Source organism: Oryx dammah, unplaced genomic scaffold (assembly GCF_014754425.2).
Source record: "Oryx dammah isolate SB20612 unplaced genomic scaffold, SCBI_Odam_1.1 HiC_scaffold_6, whole genome shotgun sequence".
Classification (NCBI taxonomy): domain Eukaryota; kingdom Metazoa; phylum Chordata; class Mammalia; order Artiodactyla; family Bovidae; genus Oryx; species Oryx dammah.
Genome location: NW_024070190.1, coordinates 17,193,863 through 17,218,433, shown reverse-complemented (window position 1 = coordinate 17,218,433; position 24,571 = coordinate 17,193,863). Strand labels below are relative to the sequence as shown.

Genomic DNA, 24,571 nt, shown 5'->3' with positions numbered 1-24,571 from the left:
TGTGCTGACAGAAGGAAAAACAAGCCCAAACATTCACTCTATAATAGCAAACATAAAACGGTTAACTGTTGTAAAACAGATGTGACCCTTGAACAGTCTTCTGGGATCTAACAAACACATAACAAAAGCGAAGTCAGAGGCAGACTTTGTTTCAGTGAAGCTGCTGCTGCTGCTGCTGCTAAGTCGCTTCAGTCGTGTCTGACTCTTCGTGACCCCATAGACAGCAGCCCGCCAGGCTCCCCCGTCCCTGGGATTCTCCAGGCAAGAACACTGGAGTGGAGTGCCATTTCCTTCTCCAATGCATGAAAGTGAAAATTGAAAGTGAAGTCTCTCAGTCGTGTCCGACTCTTCGAGACCCCGTGGACTGCAGCCTACCAGGCTCCTCCGTCCGTGGGATTTTCCAGTGAAGCTACCTGCCATGAAAGCATCATTTACCAAATATGTTAGACAAGCATCAAAAGCTAAAAGGCAAAAACTGAAAGGATAAGAGAAGATCAGAAATAGAATTGTAGTTAATATCTTTCTCAGTTTATCTATCATGCTTATAACTTTGCTTTGCTTGCTGTTATTCCCTTGCACGGTCGTAACCATAGGTTTGCTTGCTTCCTTAAGCTTGGTATCAGTGGAATCCTACAGTATGTACCCTTTTGCATCTCACTTCTTTCAGTCAGGGCTTCCCTTGTGGCTCAGCTGATAAAGAATCTGCCTGCATTGCAGGAGATCTGGGGTCGATCCCTGGGTTGGGAAGATCCCCCGGAGAAAGGAAAGGCTACCCACTCCAGTATTCTGGCCTGGAGAATTCCATGGACTGTATAGTCCATGGGGTCGCAAAGAGTCGGACACGACTGAGTTCACTCAACACGAGTGGAATTCACTTGTGTTTTATATGTTCGTAGTTCCCCCTTTTTTTTTTTTTTTTACTGTTCAGTAGTATTTTATTGTGATAATGGAGCAGCATTTATTCCTTCTGGGTTGTTTCCATTTGGAAATATTATGAATAAAGCACTATGTACATTACATATCTTTTGATGGACATACACACTTCTTTCTGTTAGAATATACCCAGCATGAAACTGTGGTTAAGCTGTACACATGATTTGTTTTGTTTTAGTAGATATTGCCAAGTAGTCTCCAAAATGAAGAGTCAGTTTACACTCACTAGCTCTTATTCTGGGAAGGTTCTAGTTGCTCCAGGTCCTTGTCGATGTTTAGCATTGTTGGTCTTGCAGATGTTAGCCATTCTGCTGTGTGTAACTCTCCTTGGGAGCAGACAGCGTTTTCTTCCTTGTGCAGATGCTGTGGAGGTTAACTCACTCAGGCAGGATCACAGAGCGAGAGCACCGTGGAAACACGTGTGTCCGGCATTAATATTTCATTCTGGGGCACCTACCCCCGGGATCCAGCCTGGTGCCTTGCCTAAGCACCTTCAGGGGATGCCTGATCAAATTCTTCCAAAAGTCCAAATCCTCTATATCTGACCTTATCTCCCAGCTTCTTCTATATTTACTCTGTACTAGTCACTGTGAAGGTAAGCTTGAAGCACTAAAATGTCTCATTTAATTCTCACGACAATCTTGAGAAATAGGTCATATTATTACTAGGAGTCTTGCAATAAGGCGTTTTCTTGAGAGGCTCAGAAAGGAGGTCTTCTCTTTAGATCTCAAGTCCTCTGGCTCCTATGCAGCCCCCACGTGCTGCCTCTCACGAAGCATGTCCTCAGCCCTCGACAGGTTCCGGAGACAGCGCCTGGGAACGGACATTCCCGGCCAGTGTGCTGCAGTTTCTTGGCCTTGTGCACAGCACCTACCCCCAGGATCCAGCCTGGCGGGCCCCGGAGTTCCTCCAGACCTTGGCTGCAGTCACCTTCCCCCTGGGAACCCAGAAGGTAAGACACACCTCTGCCTTGCCCCGGTCGAGAACAAAATGCCTTCACACCCCTCCCCAAATGAAAATGCATTTTAAGTCAACCTGGCCAAAACCCTAAGTAAACAGCTCCAGTAGTTTTCCTTCTCTTTATGAGGTCCAGCTTCAGGTCATTTTCGGCTTTGAGATTCAATAAGTTTTTGAGTTGTCGGGAATCTCAGTAATGAGAAATTTGATGGTAGATTAAGTCCAGATCTACGCAGAATACCCACACATGGAGCATGAGGAAACCACAGAATCCATTCCAGGAAGGGGAGGGGTGGAACTGCCATAGGGCCCAGTCTTCTTTGCAGGACCCTTGTTCTATTTGCAGGCCATGGCACCTTTCAATCAGAGGGCTTGCTGAGGCCCAGCTGGGAGGGCAGAGGGACCAACTGGGTCTTGAGGAGAAGGTGTCAGTGTCGGGGTAGAGGCCACTATGGGAAGAGACATGAGTGAGTTTGAGAGCAAGATCCAGTCCCAGCCGGTCAAGGGGACTCATGAGTGCGGAGCATCTGGGAACTAAGAGAAGCAAGTGAGGACCAGCGTGAAGGGAGGTGCTGGAGGAGGAAGGGCAGAAATCTGCTCGTTACCTGCCTTGGTGGAATAGAAGCTGAGACCCAACCAAGGAGAGTGAATTATCGATTCCTGTCTGCAAATCAGTAACTATAACCAAAGGAATATGTTAGGCATATTGGCAAGTAGAGGATCCAGAAGTCATACCAAGCACAATGAGGGCAAGTAATGTTTGCTCCATAATTATTTGCTAAATGGCCAAGTGGATGAATATGTTCTTTTAGCGAAGCTTTTCTAGAAGTGCATTCATGGTGCCAGCCTCCATCTCCTGAGCCTGGTGCTTCACATCCCCTAACAGGCCCCAGTGCAGGAGGTGTTAAAGGTGGACGCGAGATTCAGGGAGGTGAAGCTCCCCTGACCAGCTCCCTCCCAGGTTAGTGGGGCCATGAGACCCATCTCACGAAAGGGTGGAAAGGGTCGAGGAGATGAAACAGGCCGCAGCTTATGTGATTCATAGGTGACTAAGCCAAGATTTACCCCTCGTCTCTCACCCCGAACCCATTAGTTTCCATCAGTCAGTTTAAAATAACAATAAATGACCTAATAAAATTTAAGTGTTTAGTTTTAATAAAAAGACTACCTATAAAGACCAGAAAATTTGCAAAAAGATAAAATGTTTTGATGGGTTAATATCAACTAAAGCAACATACTGGAAAAGTAAGTAAAAAAAAAAAAAAAAGATGTAAAAAAGATCAAAGGCAGCACTGGAGGGGGTGGGGAATGGGACCTCTGCCCAGAAGCTAGGTGTCCCCGGCCAGGCAGGGAGGAAGCACGGCTCTACAGACTGCCCCTCACCATTCCCTCACCTGGAGGAGGACAGGGCCTTAAGTTGGTGGGCTGCCATTCTGAGTTAGGGGCTGCCCATGTCAGCCCCTATGCCCACAGGCCAGGCTCGCCATCTGCTGAGTTGGGGTTCCAGCCAGCTCCCTGCCAGTAGCCACAGAGCATATCCTGACCCAGGGCTCTTCCTCCTCACACTCAGTAGTTCCCACCTGAGGGAGAGCCTGGCCCAAGGTCACCTCCCAGTCTACCTGGTGACCAGACAGGCCCTGGTGCCAGAACTCTTATCCCAGCACCTCCTTGCCTCCTTTCAGCTCCAAGTCAGCTCCAAAGTCCTTTGTTGCACAGACCATGTGACAGACCTGTTTTTGTGCAAAAGGCAAGTGGCCTAAAGGATTTCTATTTGCTACAATTTTATATAGCATCTTTCCAGCCAAGGCCGCGTGGAGCTAATTAATACAGTCACCACCTCCCTAGGTGCCATTAAGTTCATTTTACAGCTTAATTAAGAACGGCTGCATTAATTTTATGAATGAGCCAAGGGAGGTGCCAGCAGATGAACTTGCATGAAAAGTTCATGGGCCAGGAGTTAGGAGTCCCTGGCCGCATGTCCTTGGGTGTGTCATCTGGCCTCCCAGCATCTCCATGTCTTCCCAGACGTATCTGGGCCAATGACTCCCATCACATTTATCTCCCAATATTTTTGTAATGTAAAACTGAGAAAGTGAAGACCACGGACTTCCGGGTCTTGGATGTCAGACTGGCTCCAGCCCCACTTCTCTTTCCACCTGATGCCAACAGCATCAGAGCCTGGCAGGCAGTAAAGGTGAGGACCCCACAGAAAGGTGGGGACCAGCTCTCTTGACTGTACACCAGGGCCAGGCACGCTGCAGGCAAGATTTCTCATCTCACTCTCGCCCGTCTTTGTGTGTTCCTTTCCATCATTACCACTTGACTGATGGGGAGCCACGGCACCGAGGAGGGAAATGCCTTGCCCGGGACACATCCTGGGCTTCCTCGCTGAGTGCTGCCGGTCTCTCTAGCTCTGTGCCCAGCTTCTGCCCACCACAGGTTCAGAAGCCACAGCAGGCCACCTCTGAGCCCGCCTACCTCCTCGGAGCCTCCGTTTCCTTACGTGTCAGTGGTTTGATGAGAATCCCACCGTGCCCGTGTCAGATGTGAGAGTGCTTTGGGGCAGGGCAGGCAACTCATGCTGGTGTTCTCTTGTCTTTGAGGGGGCCGTGAGTGAGTCTGCCCAGAACACCAGCAGCCCCGAGGCCGAGGCTGAAGGTGACAACGCCGCGGAGGGTCTACCGGCTCCTGCTGAGTCACATCCCACCCGGAAGCAGCTGAAGGAATTCATGCAGCTGCTCTTGAGGGAGCTCTTGCTTGGGGCTCCAAACCCCAAGCAGTGGATGCCCCTGGAGGTGCTCCTGGAGGTGGGTTAGAAAGAGCATCATTCGGGCCTGTGTTGTGGGAACAGACCGGGGAGGGTGTGGGCACCAAGAGGGTGGGGTATGCCCAAAGAGCCCCGAGGGCCAGTCTCTTGAGAGAGCTCACCCAAGCATGTCCATGCCAGCCGGTGGGCGGTCAGGAGCGTCTCCTGGGACTTCGGTGATTGGGGGGAGGGCACCTTTGGGGAGCCGTGGTCCCCAGCAGAGGGAGCTCACCAAGCAGCAGGTGGAGAGAGAAATGACGGCGGGTCTTAGCCAGGTCTCTAGAAACGGAGTCTGAGGTGGAGATTTTCTGGAAGTGATATACTGGGGGCAGTGCTCTCAGGAAAGCAGAGAAGGGATGTAGAGGAGGATGAGGGAGAAACTAGGCGGACCTGGCTTCAGAAGTAGCTTGGTTCCAAGGGGAGCTGAGGTGTGCTCTATCCGCATCCCAGAGTTGCCCACCTTGAGGCACATGCAAGGTGGTCATTAACTGTTGCCCCCACCACCACCACTTGTCCTGGGAAGTGGGCATTGCCTCCTGGGTGAAGCAATTGGATCAGCAGAGGGCAATGCCCCAGAGAAGGGGCACCTGGGAGCTGCTGGCTGTGCACACCCCCAGCAGCTGCAGCGTTAGCATATGGACCAGGAGAGGGACTAAGTGGAAATGATGGCCATGTGGCTGGTGTCCAGTTCAGGGTTTGCTTCCAGGCTTCTCCAGACAATGCCACCAGTCAACAGAAGCGGGACTTTCAGTCTGAGATCTTGCTTTCCACCATGGAAATATTTCACGTGATGAATGGAGGTCATGCATCGACGCTGAGAGGTGAGTGCGGATGGATGACTTTTTCCTCCTGGTTTATGACACAAAGTTCCTGACAGCTGAGTAAGAAGCCACCTCCTGCCAACTGCTGATCCCAGAACCCTAGAGGAAGACTAGGCTGCAGGACTGAGGATGCTTTAGGAACCACAGCATCCTGCCCTCCACCTGTCTGCAATAAGAGCTCAGTGACTCTGCCCGGAGACCCCTGGAATGGCCTTCTTACTACTTTCCACGTCACCCCTGCCATCCTGATTCAATCAGAGCAGAAAGTCCTGTCCTCTGAGCTAACATCAGTTATCCTCTAGCTTCAGTATAAAGTTTTATTCTTATGAGGGGAGTCAAAATGTCCACCTGAATTGAACATTCTTTTGCTCCCCTGTGCCTGGGCACAGTAAACAATTCTTAAATGAATGAACCTGGATGAAGATGCTGCCATTGCCCCAAAGAAGTTCAAATTGAAACTTCATTCAGAACATTTGGGTCTGGGGCAGCTATAACTTCCCAACAAGATTGTACGAAAGTCCTTTCCGTGGTTCCTGAGCCATGGACTCCTTAGTGACATGACTGGTATCCCGGATTCCTCTTGCCCCACAGTGAGGAGACCCTGACGTTTGGTTTTCTGAGCTATCTGAGTGTGGTAGGGTAGTGGAGTGATGAAAAGTGTAAGCTTGGTGCCCAGTTCTGAGCGTGGCTCTATGACTGGACGGTGGCGTTACTCCAGGCAGAGGCCGGGCCATGTGAGTGAGGAGGACGGTCGTGGGTAACCTGGAGGGTTGTTACTGAGAATTAACTGAGATGCATCCATGTCTGAATGCGTGCTGTGTTGCTGAGCACAGATGGGTGATCTGACCTTACAGCGTCATCCTCTTCCCCACGTAACAGCAGGGACTTGGGTCACCATGACAGCATTCCCATTGCCTCTGCCTTAAATTCTCATCCTCTCTTCTTCCAAATGGTCACTGGAAGACGTGCTGCTCCTCACTTGCCTCCTCCCACTTGGTTCATATCACTGACTGTTCAATATCACTTTGAATAAACATGTATTCATTGGGTACCTACAGCGTATAAGATCCCGTTTTTGAAGCAACGGTTATACACAGATTACAATGAGATGTACAGAGGTGAGTAAGACCTGGCTGGTTCCCAAGAGGAGCTTGGAGACTGTTGTGCAAAGAGGGCAATTCAGACGGCTGATTTCTCAGCCTTGGTCTGTCGCCCTCCCCCCTCCTCCAGGCAGTAGAGAGCCTCAGCCGGATGCAGAAGCTGCAGCTGCTCCTTCACTTGCCAACATCTCCCACTTCATCCAGAAGCTGGTGGAGAAGCTGTACAGTGGGATGTTCTCAGCAGACCCCAGACACATCCTTCTCTTCATCACGGAGCACATCATGGCGGTAAGAGCCTCACACTGGCCGTGGTGGTAAGGCGCCTGCTGAGGAGGTGTCTGTATGGCACACTGCTGATTGCTGTCCACTTGGTCCAGACTGAGCTGCTGTCCTTCCTGGAAACAGAATCTGAGATGGGCGGGAGGAAGGGGAGGCCCTTTACCGCCCAGGTAGCGCTTAGTGGCTGGGTAGCACCCTGCAGTGTTCTCACCTTGGACCGCCTGAGACGCGTCTCAGTGCTCAGGGCCACAGCCTGCTGCACGGGCGCCTCAGCTCTGCCCTCGCCTAGACGCTGCACACCCGCTTGGGATTTTTACTGTGAATGTTAGTTTAATCTTTGTTGTTGCTGTTGTGCAGTTGGTAAGTCGTGTCTGACTCTTTGCGACCCCGTGGACTGTAGCATACCAGGCTCCTCTGTCCACTATCTCCCTGAGTTTGCTCAAATTCACGTCCATTGAGACGATGATGCTATCTAACCATCTCAGCCTGTCTCCCCTTTTTCCTGTAGCCTTCAGTCTTTCCCAGCATCAAGGTCTTTTCCAGTTAGTTAGCTCTTCACATCAGGTGGCCAAAGTATTGGATTTCAGCCTAATTATTGTTATTCCTCATCAACAAACGGTCAAAAAGGTCTTTACAGCCAAAAGTTCTACTTCATTTTCTCCTATAAAATCCAGTTCCGTTTGTCGTATTTGGGCCTTCCTGAAATTGAAGCCAGAGTCTGTTTTTATCTGGTCCTATTTTTCTTGTATGTGTTCTCTCTCGCTCTCTCTCGATCTACATACATACCCACGCATGTCGATGCATGCCTGCAGACACGTGCTTATATGTAAATCTGTGTGTGTGCGCATGTGTACACATTCTTTATTCTATGTGTGCACACATGCACACACACAGATTCATAAAATCTCAGAAGCCAGAGTTGAACTCTGTTTTGGTCCTTGCTGCTTCCTGTTTCATTCTGGACACCTTTCCTGACAAGTGGCCATTCACTTTTTTGTGAGGAGCTCTCTGTGGTGTAAGGGAGTTCAAGGCAGCAGGACAGCTGTGATGTTTGGAAAGCACTTTCTCTTGCAAGCTGAAATCTGCCTCCAGAAGCTCGTGCCCGCAGCTCCCGGTGTGTTCCCTGCAGCAGGATCCAGGACAGCCCCTCTCCTTCCTCTTCATGCCTGGTAGAGACAGTGGGGCCGATGCCCCCAGCACCTCCTGCCTGGGAGGCACCTGCATGCTCCAGGTCAGGGCCTCGGCACGGTTCCTAGAGTGGCATTCAGTCTGGCTGATGCTCAGTTCCAGGCAACCTGACAGGAAGGTACTCAGAGGCTTCTTCAAAAATAACTCCAGGAAGGGAGAAATATCCCTTGTCAGCTCCAAGGGGATTAAAATCGGATTCTTGGGAGGTTGTGTTGAGAATGAGAGCAACACCAAGTTCCTGTCTTAGTGAGTTTGGGACTGGGAAACTTAGCAGCAAACATTCATTTCTCAGAGTTCTAGAGGTTGGGAAGTCCAAGGTCACAGTGCCAGCTGACCTGCCAGGGCTCTTTTTCTGGTTTTAGGGACAGTCATCTTCTCATCGTGCCCTCAGCATAACAGAGAGAGAGAGAGATCATGCAGGCTCACCTGTCTCTTCCTGTAAAGGCATTAATCCCATCCTGAGGGCTCCATCCTCAGGACCTAGTCACCTCCAAGAGATCCCATCTCTGAATACATCCCATCCCATCTCTGAGTACATCACATTATAATACTAGGGTGTCAACACATGAATTTGGGGGTGGCACTAACAATCAATCCATAGCAGCTCCCTAGTGGTCAAAGCAAATACTCAGAGTTAATACCAAAGAGCTGGTGCCTCCTGGGGCAGATGTATGTTCAGCAGGGTGCCAGGCCCCAGGACTCTCACTACCCACACCCACCACCCTTCTCTCCTGCTCACCACCTGTGACTCTCACAACTCTTAACTTCAGTTTGAAAGATGTGACCCATCTTTCAAAGGAGGAGAGGATGATGATAAAAACATGAGCCCCACGTCCAGCATTTTAAAGTAACACTTAATTAGTATAAAACTTGCATTACCTATGAAATTTGAAGAGAGCAATCTAAAAGTAACAGAGGACCTTCCCAATCTACTGGAAGATTTTGCACGTGGCGTTTGTTCTGTGGATTCTTTTCAACGAAGCCAAACGGATGGATGGCTTCAATGTTCAGACCACAGATCAGGACCTTCTGCCTCAACCCTCTGAAATCCCTCACATGCTGAAGCCCATGGATATTTGAGCGCACCTCTCCTTTAGAAAATGCAGTGGTTAAGAGGATGACTCAAGTGTCTGGTGTAGCTTTTACTCTTGCTGAGCACCTATCTCTCCCATCTCTCAAACTCTCAGCCTTTTTATCCCTAAAGTGTGATAATCTTGGTGTCTACTTCATGGTGTTGTTATGATGTTTAAATGAAGCAATATGTGTAGACATATGCAAATAAATGCAAAACATACTTAGCATGGTAACTGGAATAGCATAACAATTCATGTCTGACAACAAGTATTAATAGTTAATAACATGTTTTTAAAACTAGATGCTATTAGTAGCTCGTTCTTGTATACAGAGTGTCGACTTTGTTACATTGGTAACACGGAAATCTCTGGTTCCCCATGGCTGCTTTGCATAATTTGACTGTGGTAAACTTTTAATTTTTATACCTATTTTTGGTAGACTTAAATGTTTGAATTCCCTTCATTGGTCACCTGCTTAAATAGAAGATCCAAGGTAGGGGAAGTAGTCCTTTTTTGATTTTAGAAATGTCACGTTTTGGAATACAGAAAGGACTCTGAGACTCTATCATTTTCATGACTAGCTGGGTAGGTGTCTAAACTTCAAAGTGTTCCCAAGTGTGTGTGTGTGTGTGTGTGTGTGTGTGTGTGTGTGTGTTTCATGACGCAGGCCATCGAGAACGTGTGTTTGTGTTTATTTCATGATGCAGGCCATCGAGAACGTGTGTGTGTGTGTTTATTTCATGACGCAGGTCATCGAGAATGCCTCTTCTCAGAAGGACACTGCCATCAGCGCTCTGTACAGCAGTTTGAATAAAGTCATCCTTTACAGCCTCTCCAAGCCCCACCAGTCCCTCTCCGAGTGCCTCAGCCTGCTCAGCACCCTGGGCTTTCTCCAGGAGCACTGGGACATCCTGTTCGCCACCTATAACTCCAACGCCAGCTTCCTCATGTGCCTCATGCACTGTCTGCTGCTGCTCAGCGCAAGAAGGTTAGAGCTGCTCTCCTCAAATCCCTCTACATGGCGAAGAGGCCTCCAAAACCCAAAGGGGCTTTATCCTAGAAATTTCAGTAATGGGCATTCTCATACACTGGTCTTTTTTCATATCCTTGTTTCTCAGTTTTGGTTCAATCCACAAACATGTACTGTCTTTTCTGCTTGGTTGGGTGATGGGCCCAGAGAAGAGGGTACTTGGACATGAATACCTCTAGGAATTCTGGAGCACGTGGCCCATAGGGAATGTAAGATGTGAACCACTGCACCCTATTTAGAACCAGCTATATGACGTGTGGGATTCCAGCAGAATATAAATACAGGGTTGTTGTTCAAAAATTACTAAGAATTTCAAGATTACGACAGCAGAGCCCAAGCATGGGACCCTTCCGAGTGAGGAGCGTATGCAATTGCACGAGTCACAGGCCCTTGAAGCTGGCCCTGGCCCCATTCCACAGGGAATGAGATTAGTGCCAAGCAAAGGCAGATTTCAGTGTTTCAGGAATCTGCAAAAAGAAATGATGGGGAAACCCAGAGAGGGTGGAGGGGGCCTGTTGGGAGCATAAGAAATAAAAAGACAGTTTTTTTTTTTCTAAAATGCATCTGTAAAATATCTGTCGTGGAAATTGTCATAGATGCTTGCTTTAACTTGATTAGACAAGTTTTTTTTTTCTTTTTTCATGTTGATGTGTACTGAGTTTGCAGGATAATTATTTGTAACAAGGAACAATGAAATGATCCCAAAGAAACTGGAGTTCATGATGAACAATCTCTTCTCTACTAGTTATCCAGAAGGATTTGGATTGGACCCCAAGCCTAGAATGACGCCTTATCATCAAGTCTTTCTTTCTCCAAACGAAGAAGTGAGAGAAAAAAGAGGGGAAGAATTCCCAAGCTTGAGTGATGGTACATTTTATTTGTTGTTTGTTTGTGGAGGAGTAGATGGATAGTGGTAATTGCTAGGGTTGCATTTTTCATTTTTTCCCCCTAAGACAAGGGAGCAAATACTATGAAGAAGATTCTTTAAAGCCAGAAGAGGTCCTAGAACAATGTAATAATATAGCAAGGTAATGTAGAGAATAAAATTGGAGTGATCTTTGTATACAAGAAATAGAACGGATGGACCTATGTGCGGATGGATAAAGGGAAAGTTCTGTGGGACTTGGTGAGGCTAAGAACTTGGTATACTAACTAAAGCCTGAGAACTTCACTGTAAGTTGATTTAACTTCTTATCTGATCTCTTGACTTTTCTTTGGACCACGAGATGTGGAAACAGGTATGCTATCTCACTCAGTTCAAGCTATAACCTAACCGTCTCTCAGCTTTATTCTCTAGAAAATGGAAATGAAGTAAAGCACCTCATTACCTTATAAGATATTTGGCTTACTGGATTTTATTCTTGGATTTGATAGCATCCAATCAAGTTACAGGGATTGGCGGTTTGCGGGGGGAAGAAAAGGCAGCCAGATCCATGTATCTGAGAAATTTCTCCCTCTTGATCCAGAATGCCTCAGCAGACCTTCTGCCACATTAGTTGGCTGACTGTGACACTTACCTTGTGATACCTTGTGATGCCAGGTGGAAAGGACAAGGGCCCTTATTTTCTGGGCAGACTTGTGCCCAAAGCCAGTGCTCAAAAATCTTGTGTGTTTAGAGTTTACTCTGCTGCAGTCTTAATTACAACATGAATACTTGCATTCTGGGATTTAACTAGTAGAGTGGACTGAACACTGTCCATTCCCCTGGCGTGAGAAAGACAAGCTATAGAGGCTGGTACTGAAGAGGGAGCCAAGTGACCCCAAATCAGAAGACAGGCACAGTTCAGAGTAGAAGGCTAGGCACAGAGCAGTTACAACTGGCTGGCTTTGCCCATCTCCCTGCAAGTCCTGGGCACGGGACAGGTTGGTAATTGGAAGTATGAACAGAGAAAACTGGCTTGGTGCCTGGGCCCCTGGGTCCATCCCCCTGAGGGGCTAACATGAAAGTCAAGGTTCGAAGGAGCTGTTTGCGGGGAGCTATTTTGTTACCTAGAGCTTACACAGGGTATCTCTCTGTTTGGTATCTGACAGGATTGAGGATGGGAGAAAGAGGCTCCTTGAGCCCATCAATCATGTTTCCCAGCTCTGGACACGTGAGGCAGGCAGGACTTGGTGGTGGAGATGGGGGAGAGGCCAGGTCACAAGGATGTTGGTAGCTATTATCCTTGTCCTATGGCTCTACATACTGACACCTTTCTGGCTGGAGCCTGCAAAGCTGAGGTGATGTTCAAGAAAGATGCACATAAAAGGAACATGATATGCCATCTCCTGGCTTTCTCTGGGGGAAGCACTGAGGCTGCTCTGATTGTGCGATGCACTCTCTCCATTAGTTCAGCACAATATCCAGAAGACCGTACGGATTCTCTGGCAGCAGCTCGTGGCACAGAGGCGGCAGGAACTGGAGGACACCTTCAAAATCGATCTTTCTGTGAAACCTGGAGAGAGTGATGTGAAGATCGAGGAGGTCACCCCGCTCTGGGAAGAGACGATGCTCAAGGCCTGGCAGCATTACCTAGGTCTCTGTCTCCTTGGCTTCAGGGAACAGAACTTCTGAGTCTCAAAGAGCCGGGCTCCCCCGGAGTTCCACTCAGGGCCCAGAGCCTTTTACACCACACCTTCTCTCTCATCCCTTTGGTGGGTGGGATTTACATCACCGAAGCCTCCTAAGTCTTTGCTCAAAGAACTAATGCTGCTCTGCATCTCAGCTGAAAGGAAGGCCAGAGGTGCCAAGCAAGCAAGCAGACTCTAGTAATCTCTTAGAGGAAAGGGCCTCATGTTGGAGCTCTAGCTTGGACTCTGGGACTTAGGGTTTTAGGTCCTGCCTTGATATTCACATATCCGGTTTGAAACCTTTTGCCAAGTCATGCAATGACCTGGAGTCTCAGGTTTTCAAGTTCCAAGTAAAAGTCTTCATCCCAAAGATATTAACAGCTTTTGCATTCTGTCAGTGACTCAACGTTTTTACTCTCATATTAGTCAATGCCTTTGTAGGAATGATGTCTTAAGTTTCATTTTAAAGAGGTCATTACTCACAATGGGCTCACATACTTGCTTTTAAGTTTCTCAGCATCAAAAAATTCATAATGATTCAAACTTTTAGGCTAGGTTGTTTCCCTTATTGGAGATGGGCATACTGGGCTTGTGCCCCTGGAAGGCCCTTTGAGAGCCAAGCAAACTATAGAAATCATGTGTGTCTCCCTCTTAACTTCACCTCTGATGTCTTTGCTTCTCTATCATCAGCATCTGAAAAGAAGGCACTGGCCAGTCGCTCAAATGTTGGACACCACGGCAAAGTTTCTTCATGGAGCGGCAGCTTGTCCTCAGCCATGAGGCTGATGCCTGGGCGGCAGACCAAGGACCCTGAGTACAAAGCGGAGGTGAGCCCAGGCTCCTTTGCCTTAGGAAACATCAGACATTTGCTTCAAATACCCATGTGTCATGGCTTCTCTCTCTTGTCCCTGGATAGGATCTGCTTCCGTGTTCTTCCAAACATTCAAGGGCAATACCTGTGGCTTCCCAGCAGAGCCTACATTTGGGGAGTCAGGTCTTAGGTTAGCTTTAGCTGGAAGTTAATACGGGCTCCACCTGAGTGCCGAGAGCAGCTGTTCCTTAAGGCGTTAAAACCCAAACCAATCCTCGTGCCCACTGGCTTTGAGCCAGGTGTACTACAAGAGCCCTACCCCACCGCTCAGCAGGAGCTGGGTGTGTGAGCGCAGCAAAGGGGGCTGAAGCGCTGTTGGGAGACACGGTGGTGGGGCCTCTTGACCACGTCGGGATGAGTTGTTGGGGGTTTCTCATTCATGTCTCTAAAACTGCATATCAAACCACCTAAAACTCAGTCATACCGACATGACTCTGTGTGTGTGTGTGATCGCGCATGCTGTGGTAAGGGATCTGGGGCACAGCAGGAGTTAGGGGCATCTCTCCTCCATGATGTCTGGGGTCTTAGGTGAGATCATGGGAGAACTCACTCACACATCTGGGGGCTGCTGCTGGCTCTGGCTGCGACTGTTGAGCATCTTAAGCTTCCTTACTACCTAGTGGCTGAGTTTCACATTTCCATAGTGAGGGAGAAGAAGAGAGAGAAAAATGGAAAAAGGGAGAGAGAAAGGTGGAGGCCCCATTGCCTTTCATTACCCAGCTTTGGAAGCTATGCAACATCACCTCTGCTGTGGTCCTTTTTGGTCCAGACAGGCACAAAACTCTTCCCAGGTTCATGGGGAGGGCAAAAACACTCTACCTCCTAGTAGGGAGGTGGCAAGGTTCTGCAAGAGCACATAGTATTAGAAATATTGCCGAGGCTCTCCTTGGAGAACACAGTCTGTCATATATTCTGATGCTGGGATCACTGACTTACCTTTAGAGGCAGAAGGTAGTCCTTCAATAGTCATAGCCTTAGGATCAAGAGACCTTGGGAAATTCACGTAACTCCTCTGAGTCATTTACCTCCTGACCTCCACAGTGGGACAAATACCTGTGGGAAACGGTGAGAAGGGGCTCCCCAGGGAGTGCGGGAGATGGTTGGCAGATACATTACACAGTTGGAGCTCTGCCCATATAACTTTGGAGAGTGAGGTTGACTCCACATGTGCTCAGAATCTAGGTCTTACTGTCACCACGGGTCTGTTATCCACTCTGGTCAATGCCTGATGGGGAGGGCACCATGGCTGGATGCTGGGAGAAGAGAGGAATGAGGGGCTGCCTGCAAGTGCCCAGACCTCCTGGGGAAGGGGAGCTTCTTCTTTCCAAGCTTCAGAAACAGTAGACTTCAGGACAAGCAGAGAAAGCCCAAGATGGAAAGGAAGATGGAAAATGAAATTGACTAGGCTGGCCGGTGGGGCCCATGAAATTGACTAGGCTGGCTGAGCCCTGGTGTTCAGAGCTGAAGGCAGGCTGTGTCCTCAGTGAATTGGCTTGTGGAAGACACTGCTCATTATATTTGTCTACAGACTTACTGGCTGACTGACTGAATAACTGAGGTTTCTGTGCCAGCTACACCACACAACTATTTTTAGTCTCATTTTATAGGTGTGTGATAAAATCTAAAAAAAAAAAAAAAGAAGAAGAAGAAAAAATCAAGGGCTTTGCAGCCAGGAAGTGGCAGAGTGGAAACAGGGTCTTCATTCATGGTCTCTGCACTGCTGAGCACACACTTAGACAGTTCCATAACCTCTCAGAGCTTCGATTCCTGGACTTCAAACCAGAAGTGTGCTCTGCTTCCACTAGACTGTGTGGAAGCACTTGGAATGTGTAAGTGCTTTAGAAATAGAACAATTTACAAAATTCCAATTTACTTTATAGCTCAAGGCGAAGACCATCCTGCCTGTGGTTCAGCTGCCCCCACCCTCGGAAGCAGGACTATCCCTGCTTGTACCCAAGCACTTGTTCCTCACCAGTGTCGTTTGTAGTAGCAAGGGTCCAGCCCCTCTTCCCTGGGCTTCTCTGAAGCTTCTAACTCCTTGACCAAGTTAGTGGTTGCTGTCCCCAGGAGGACAGCTGAGTCTGGCTGGGCAGCTGGGGAAGCGACGACTGGGCCCCTGTGTTTTATGGGAACCCCGGCACTGTTGAAACTGCCTCTTGCCAGGTTGCTACCACTAACACAGCTTAGCACCTCTGAGTCCTAGGGAGGTCTGCTGAGAACAACCCACCTGAAAGAAGCTTGAGTAGACAGCAGTGTTTGGGGCCATGTCAGTTTACAGATGACTTATATAATAGCAGTTTGCTTTTGGCTCACATGGAGAGACCTGAAAGGAAAAATATTTGAAGCTGGCTTTGTCTTTGGTGAAGGCAAACTGCTGAAGATGTCTTCTACAGCAGCTGAGGTCTCATCCATCCATTCGTTCACTCCACAAATTTTTATTGAGTGCTTATTCAGTACTCTGCTCTAAGTACTGAGATTACAGAAGGAGAAACCAGCATATTTTCTGCTTCCAAGGAGACTGCATTCTAGTAGGTGAAGATAGACAATAAGAAGATAAGTAAGTTTGTAATGTTGGGGTGCTAATTGCAACAAGGAAAAATGGAGCAGTAAGTGGGGTAGGGTGAAGAGAGAGGTGTTGGGCCACTTGGATGGAGGTGGCCAGAAGTCTTCTCTGGTGGGGAGGTGTGAGAGCAGAGAAATAAAGAAAGATAGAAGCCTGTGACCCTGGGAAAGAATGGTCAGGCAGGGAGGACCGCCGGGCAGAGGCGCCGAGGCAGGAGCGTGCTGGAGGTCCTAGCAGTGTGGCTGGATTGCAGTGGGGGCCAGACAGCCTCAGGGTACATGTCCCTCAGCTGTTAGTGCCAGGAAGGACTGTGCCTTTCTGCAGCAACTTATAAAAAGGAAAACTCCTGACACGGTTATGTTTTCCTCTTTCATTTGGGCACTTGGAAGCCAGAGAGATAAGCATGGCCCAACTGGGGTAACTGCACATGCCCAGTGGGATAAATTTTTGCAAACACATGTACAAGCCACGCATGTATTTGCATACACTTCTTGGTTGAGCCCCATTTTACCTCCAGCCTATCTTTTCTATAGCTTATTCTGTCTTGTGGAATTTTAAAAGACAAATCATTTTTGAAACAAATTAAACCATGCTTTAATTTAAAAAGAGTAACTGAATCTTTGCTGAGCAGCATCTCCTACCAGTAACTCAGTCTGGGGTGGGTACAGTGCCTGGCAGTACATGGAAGGTTCTTAAAGAATGTATGGGGAGGTGCCTCGGGCTGTCCCTCCTTTCTGTGGAAAGCAACTTGCCAGCCTGTAGAGACCATATCCGTCACCCCTCCACACTAGGTGCCTTTGTTGCTAACAGAAGGGGCAACTTCTCAGGTACGTATGTACACTGTGATGCCATAGGATAAGAACACAACTATTTGCCCTGGGGTCTGTTTAATTATTTTTAAAAATTAATTTTGATTATTACAGCTGATTACACCTCAGTGAGCAATGTAATTGATATTTTCTAATGTATCCCAAGGAACATTTTGTACAACACGCGTTTTGTTGTTGAAGGTTAAAGACTCCGTTATTGGTTTTTCCCTAAATATGCCCACATCATTAGTCCCTCCAGTGAGAAGGTCGCCATCTGGAAAAAGCAGCATGGAGACATTATTCAGGCACAAGTGCATGAAATTGGTGTTTCTGCATCTTCTGTCTCTCTTCTGGAAAGAAGAGGCTTGTAATTAAAGGAGTTGGGTTTGGAGGAAACATTATTCATTTGGTGTTATTCCTTATCATGTCAGCAGCTGACAGCTCTAGAGCACTGATAAATTGTTTCTTGGAGGGAGACACACAGCGTCCGATTCCTGATGCCTTTTACCTAGTTTCATTTTCAGTAGAAAATGCTCGCTTCTTGGCAGGTGAGCTGAACTTTGAGGCAAGACTGATATGATAGATGGTATTTCTTCTTTTTCTCCCCCTGACCTCCATCACAGTCCCTTCTGGGATCAGAACGTGAAGTCATGGTCTCTACCAGGGTGAAGGCTGTGGGAGTAAGTGTATGGGACAGAGGTTGGGACCCTGGGCTCCCTTGAGGTCACCAAAGGCCAACTGAGGGTGCCCAGGAAGTCACTTTATTATGCCTCTCTCAGCTTGGGGAGATCAGAGGGCACACTCTGGCCAGCCATCCCTCTTCACAGCAGGTGACACTGGTCACCTGCTCAGCTTCAGCCTTTCTTGTTTAAAAATAGGTTGGGAAAACACCAACAACAAATGTTGGCTTCCTAGTCTTGGCAGACACAGCTTGTTATGGGAAATTAGGTGACGGGTCGACAGGGATTCTGTGTACTATCTTTACTGCTTTTCTGTGGATCCAAAATTATTCCAAAACATAAAGCATGCCATCTTCTGTTTTTTGTGTATATTTTAAGCATCAGCAAAGAGGAAGTGGGCACATGGAGCATGGGAGCTGGGAGTCAGGTGGGAAGCGGTTGTGAGGACGAGTGGATGTGAGGAGGGGATGGGCATGGAGGCAGATCAGGGGGCCACTGGGGGTCAAGCAGGAGAATGGCCTATTTCTGTTCGTATAGGTTGTGTTGGAGTGTAGGACCCTTGGGAGAAGAGACAGGCTGGGGCTGTAGCATCGTTCACACGGGAGGTGTTGGAGGCTGCAGAGGCAGTGGCTGGAGTGGTGGAAACCAAAGAACACACGAGGAAAATTGTTTGCCCATGGCCGGGGTTAGCAAACCAAAATGCAGGGCCACGGAAGATGGGTCCTAGCTCCAGGCCTCTTGAATCAGCCAGGAGAACGGAATGCACCCACGGGTGGGAGGCGTGGGAGGTGTGTGATCCAGATGTTTCCTGGCGCTCTGCGGAGGAGGGGAAGGAACAAACCAGGGGACCAGCAGGTGGGTGTTGGGGGCCAATTCTATCCCATAAGGAGGTGGGAGCCCGTCTGGGTGGACGCAGGCCCCTGACCTGTGTCTTGTTCAGCAAAGCACAAGCTGGATTTCACCCCACTGTCTTCCGGTGATAAACTGTACCCGTGTGGACAGATGTCCCATGCAGGGGCCACGTACACCTCACCTGAGCAAACTTAGAAGATTTATAGTGAAGCAAAAGGCGGGGGAAGAGCTGGGCTTGTGTCCGCCACATTTCCCTGGTTTTGGTGATAGCTGAGCAAGTTTTCAGCTGCTGTTTCCAAAGTCTTATATTAAAATGCTGACATGACCCATGGAGGGAAGCTAGGGCCCTATTAGAATTAACAGAGAAGAGTGAGAACTCCCTGAGAGCCAGAGAAGGGCACACTGCAGCAGCTAAAACACCAAAGACAAGTTTTTCGCAAGAATTTAAGTCTGCCCTGGCAAGGACACGAAAGCACTAAGCATTTACTCCAAGGGCCCATGAGGTCTCCTGAAGGCTGCCCTGTGGGTGAGCCCCTGCCCACCCAGACGCAGCAGAGTTTCCTGCAAACTCAGCAGTGCCCATGCCTGGGGCCTTGATGGTCTCCGAGGCTGGTCACTTGTGTGGGTAGGACGACCATAGTCCTGCCGCTAGCTACTTCCCTGAATGTGTGCCCAGGTCCACTACATCCCATCCCTGGCCACGGAGCAGTCCTGTCCCTGGTGGAGGAGGAGATGCTGGCTGAGGCCAGCAATGGGGTGATAGCTCGGCTAAAAGCAATCTTGACTCAGGTCCCTAGCAGGGAAAATGACATTTGTGACCATCCACTCTGCGAATGTTACAAGTTTTCCTTTTTAAAATTCACTGTGGAAATTTTCAAACAGATATATAAGTAGAGAAAACAAAAAATGAATCCACATATATCTATTCATCCCTTAACTTACACAGTTTTCAATTCCTGGCCAATCTCGTCTCTTCACTATCCCCACTCACTTTCTCCATCTGCCCAGAATAATTCTGAAGCAACCTCTCAGACATCATATCATTTCGTGTGTAAATGTTCCTTTATACTTATTTTCTCTTCAAAGAAATCATGATGCCCAAATTAAATCTGCAGAAAAAGAAGGAAGAGTGCAGAATGGAAAGCTTGAGTGGTCGCTCTGGGAGTGATCAAGCCGCTCTCGGTCTTGCTTTCTGGCATGTTTGCCTTTGTCTCCTGCTGCTGAGAAATTTCAGTCTCGCTGATGCTGAAGGCACCGCGAGCCTCTGAGAACCCCGCTCCCCTGTTTCAGGAAGGAGGGTGAGGTCTGATGGGACGCAACGTTTTCCGGGTTACTGATTTGGCTCCTTCGTGTCCAGGGGTGAGCAGCCCTTGAGGTTGAAGCCTCAGATTTCACTCACCTATGAAATGTATCGTAAAGCAGGGGCGCCCCAGGACTGGGAAGAACTTTTTGATAATAGCAAAGAAAGGGCTTTGAAATGACGGAGAAGTTAAGTGGTAGAGTCCGGGGGACCAACCAAGGAAGTCAAAAAGCAATGCTGAACTCAGAAGTTAGAACTCCCAGAGATGTTCTACTGTAAATGAATAATGCCATAGTCTGCGGGCCAGAGCATTTCAGAAAGAGTGAGTTTATTAAGAACAAAGAGCAGAAATAAAGAGGGCGCCGCGAGCATAGCGGGCAGACCTCCTAACAGGCCAGGGAGAGCCGACTGTTAGAACAGCAGGCCGGCTCAAGGGAGAGAGAGCCTGTTTTTATGGCCTCAAGACAAAGGAAATTCCTGCTGGAAGGATGTGTTTAGGTAATTGGACGGGTTTTTACCTAATATGGGGTCAGGGAGCTGGATGGTTTAGATCAGGGGGGCTCGTGGCAACGGTTGCTATGGGGGTTCAGTCAGTTCCTGAGATGACCTTGGTGTGGGGCTCCGCATCTGTGTCCTCAGTACGAGGCCTTGCACCTATGACCTTCGTATAAGGCTTCACAAATTGTAGACAAAAGTCTTTAAGAGGGAGTGTGCACGTGTGCGTGCCAAGTCGCTCAGTCCTGCCCATTCTTTGCGACCTCGTGGACCACAGCTTCCCAGACTCCTCTGTCCATGGGATCCTCCAGGCAAGAATACTAGAGTGGATTGCCATTTCCTGTTCCAGAGAGTCTTCCTGACCCAGGAATCAAGCCCATGCCTCCTGGGTCTCCTGCACTGGCAGGTGGGTTCTCCAACACGGCAACACCTAGGAAGCCTTTTAAGAGGGTGTTGGAAATTTAAAAAATCTGAAATTCAGAAGGTTCTCATGGGGACTATTTTTACTTAAACTTGTCATAAATTCAACAAGATGTTCATGGGCAGGAGGAAAAGGACTTTCCCAGAGATGAATGTGCCTTTAAAGAGAGATATTTGGAAGGAGGGAGCCTAAATTCGCTTCCCAGGCAGTGCAGCCATAAAGAGTCTGCCTGCCAGTGCAGGAGGTGTAAGAGATGCGGGTTCTATCCCTGGGTTGGGAAGATCCCCTGGAGAAGGAAATGGCAACCCACTCCAGTATCGTTGCCTGGAGAATCCCATGGACAGAGGAGCCTGGCGGGCTACGGTCCATAGCATCACAAACAGTCAGACACAACTGGAGTGACTTAGCACAGCACAGCTTAAATTTGAGGGAAAATGAAGACACGTGAGGACTTCTGAAAGTGAAGGAGTGAGAGAACCCAGAGATTGGTGAGGTCTTGATAATACATTCTCCTGGTGGGGCAGGAGGTCAGAAAGATAGCCTGTGTCAGCACATCGGTGGAGGAATGGGCTGGAAGAACGAGCCCCTGAAACCATGGAGAAGAGAAGACCTGCAGACACAAGCTTCATGAGCAATCACAGTTGCTCGTAAGCCCTGCAATGCTCGGTAGGGGAAAAGCCTTGTGAGCCAGTAATTAAATGGGACTCTGTTAGAGGATGAAGGCAATGGCACCCCACTCCAGTATTCACTTTTCACTTTCACGCATTGGAGAAGGAAATGGCAACCCATTCCAGTGTTCTTGCCTGGAAAATCCCAGGGATGGCGGAGCCTGGTGGGCTGCTGTCTATGGGGTTGCAGAGAGTCGAACACCACTGAGGCGACTTAGCAGCAGCAGCAGCAGCTGTTAGAGGAATAAAAGCACTCAGAAATGAATGAAAGTGGGTCCAATCCCTGGGTCGGGAAGATCCCCCAGAGTAAGAAATGGCAACCCACTCCAGTATTCTTGCCTGGAAAATTCCATGAGCAAAGGAGCCTGGTGGGCTACGGTCTACGGGGTCACAAAGAGTCCGACCTGACTGCGGGACTAAGCACACAGCACTTGTCCTTTAAAAAAGACTTTGGAAAGTGTGCGTTGCTTCTACTGATGTGAACGTTGTTCCTGAGACCTTCTGTTAAATGGAATCTTGGTTTTCTTAATTGTGGTGGGTAAGGTTGCCAGTGACACTTTCTCTTGATGCTTTTCCCGAGATAACTGACCCTAAAAATAATGCCACCCTCCCCGGCCTGGTCTTAGGGCTCTTCGTGGTGTGTCTGGACTAGAATTACTTGCAGAAAGAACCTCCATTAAGTTCTGGCTGTGGCAGTATTCAGAGACAAGAAAGAGAAAACTGGTGAAATCCAGTACCTTATTGCTTAAATCTCTGAAGTGTCTTATTTCACTCCATCTGAAAGTGAAGTCCATGTATCATGTATCATAGCCCTTGGTCAGGCAGGCAGATGTTCCCACAGCATATGCAGAATGGGGTTGCCCAGGGCGGGAGAGCCTCCTGGTGATGGAGCTGGGGATACAGCAGTGCAGGCCCGTGGAAATTCACGAGGCCAGGGCTATGTGTGTGTGTGTGTGTGTGTGTGTGTGTGTGTGTGTGTGTGTGAGGATTAGCCCTTTAGGTTTTCTTCTAGTGGTCTGGGCACTCAACCAAGGCACCTCCTCTCTTAATTTCTCTTTTTGACACACACATGCACAGGCATTCATGCTCACACATGTATATGCGTCCCATTCTTTAATTTTTATTTTATTTTTTAAAATATTGTTTTATTTCAGTGCACCAGGTCTTAGCCATGGCCTGAGGGATCTTTGATCCACCATGCAGGTTCTTTACTTGCAGTATGCAAACACTTAGTCTCAGCATGTGGGGTCTACTCCCCCAACCAGGAATTAAACCCAGGCCCCATGCATTGGGCGCTCAGAATCTTAACCACTGGACCACCGGGGAAGTCCCCACATGACCCATTCTTAAAACAATAGATGTTAGAGCCCGCAGGAAGCATATGTTGTGAAGCAGAAACTCCGTACCACAACTGGCCACAGACTTAGGTCCCAACAACCGGGGGTTTGAAGCAGCAGTCCCGTCACCAATACACAGTATCCAGAATGAGGCGGAGGCACGATGTGAGGCTGATGGCAACAGTGGCTCTCCTTTCCAGTTTTAAGAGAGGCTGAAGTATTACCAGGCTATCACGAGTCCTTGTTACAGGAGTTTGAAAAATAGAAGTAAACGAACAAAGCAAACACTGATACCTTTAATGATGTTTCTTTACCAAGTGCATCATTTGTGAGACAGCTTTATCTTCATAATAGAAGGATAATTAACATCACTAATTATCTAATTAAGTTCATTAAGCATCCACCAACGTTGCACCGTGAAGCTGACATTATGTTCTTCTGTCAACAACTGCTTTTGATTTCTTAGGAAGTAATTAAAATGTAAATTAGCATGTGATTATATGCACAGGGGAAGTTTTGAATCAGATATTCATTTCAAAACTGCTTAGAGCAACATAGTTTTTAGGTTTTTTTTTTTCATCAGTAAAGCAGACATTTTGCTATTAATGGTATATATTAAAGTTGCCATTTGTTCAATGTTTGAATCATTGCGAGATTACAATGCTGTATGCAGAGACTTTAGTTGGTATATTTGCTACTGTGTTTTGTGCTTTTGCGCATATTTGATCATTTTATTTAACAGTTTATTTAACAATATCGCAACTGATTTTTTTTTTCCTGAAAACTTTCTGTTACTTAAATTCTCTAGCTGAGCTTGCCCTTTAAAGGCATTTTAGGTCAACTCTTTCAATGTATTTTTTCCATTTGGAAAACAATCAATGACTTGCTCAGAGCATGAGTCCCTACGCACACAGGGAAAAGGGAAGTTGCCCAGATCAGATGTGTGGTCTGGACTTCTTGTTTGCAGATTCACATTTTTCTGCTTTCTTAGGGCAACCCCTTCGTTTCTGATGAAATGGGCCTGTGGTCATGCTGAATACATAACCTTGTTGGATTAGGACCTTTCCTAAAACATCAGTCTCTAGACATTTGCTGGAAAAAGGCTCCCAAGACAGAAGCCACCTTGCCCAAAGCCCCAGGGCTTCCCTTCTTCAAATGATCCTGATGGAACCCTAGAATTGCTGTGCTTTACTAAAGCCTACAGTTTACTGTGAGCTCTCAGTGCCCATGATGCCACAATCACCATCTTCTCCCATGAAGACACTGGGCTGTCTTAGCATCTAGCTGATGTCATCAGTTCAGGGAGGAGGAAAAGTCTCTTCTCAGGATACTGAACCTTTTACACTACTTATTGGATAATTTTTTCCAGGGATGGATTTAGGTAGTGATCGATCCAGGCCCCTCAGTTATGTAGGTACAAGATTTCAGATAAATGCAGAGAGAAATACAGAGGCCTAAGAGAGACTGCCTCTTGTCCTCTTGAGATGATCAGTGTCAGAGCTTGGCCACGAGTAGAGCCCGAGGAACTGCTAGCTGGTCATCACTGTGGGTGCTGATATCCCTGTAGTCCAAGCAGAGAGAGGCTGGTGTCCTGGGGCCTGGGGCGGGACACATTGTGCAGCGACTGTCAGTGGATTGAGGCCAGCCAGACTACAGTGACACCAGCTGAGAAACTCACTGGCATGGGGCCAAGGACCCACTTGGAGATGGGCATTACTGGGACCGATCCCCAAGCTCTGCTGATAAGCTGTGAGCTGTGGTGTAGTCTATGTTGGCCTGGGAGAAGGGCCCCATCTTTCCAGAGAGGGCTTCTTTTTCCAATTCATGCAAAGGACAGT

General features: G+C 48.1%; 1 protein-coding gene across 2 annotated transcripts in view; it reads left to right on the top strand.

Annotated features, from left to right (window-relative positions):
* Positions 1 to 24,571, top strand: part of WDFY4 (WDFY family member 4) — a 247,195-nt gene that overhangs the window by 114,208 nt on the left and 108,416 nt on the right. For both annotated transcript variants that reach the window (XM_040242853.1, XM_040242852.1), the window contains exons 32-39: positions 1,721 to 1,885; positions 4,494 to 4,697; positions 5,403 to 5,517; positions 6,748 to 6,905; positions 9,907 to 10,145; positions 10,933 to 11,054; positions 12,518 to 12,703; positions 13,428 to 13,564. In XM_040242853.1, coding sequence (XP_040098787.1) covers positions 1,721 to 1,885; positions 4,494 to 4,697; positions 5,403 to 5,517; positions 6,748 to 6,905; positions 9,907 to 10,145; positions 10,933 to 11,054; positions 12,518 to 12,703; positions 13,428 to 13,564 — 1,326 coding nt within the window. The remainder of the gene's footprint in view (positions 1 to 1,720; positions 1,886 to 4,493; positions 4,698 to 5,402; positions 5,518 to 6,747; positions 6,906 to 9,906; positions 10,146 to 10,932; positions 11,055 to 12,517; positions 12,704 to 13,427; positions 13,565 to 24,571) is intronic.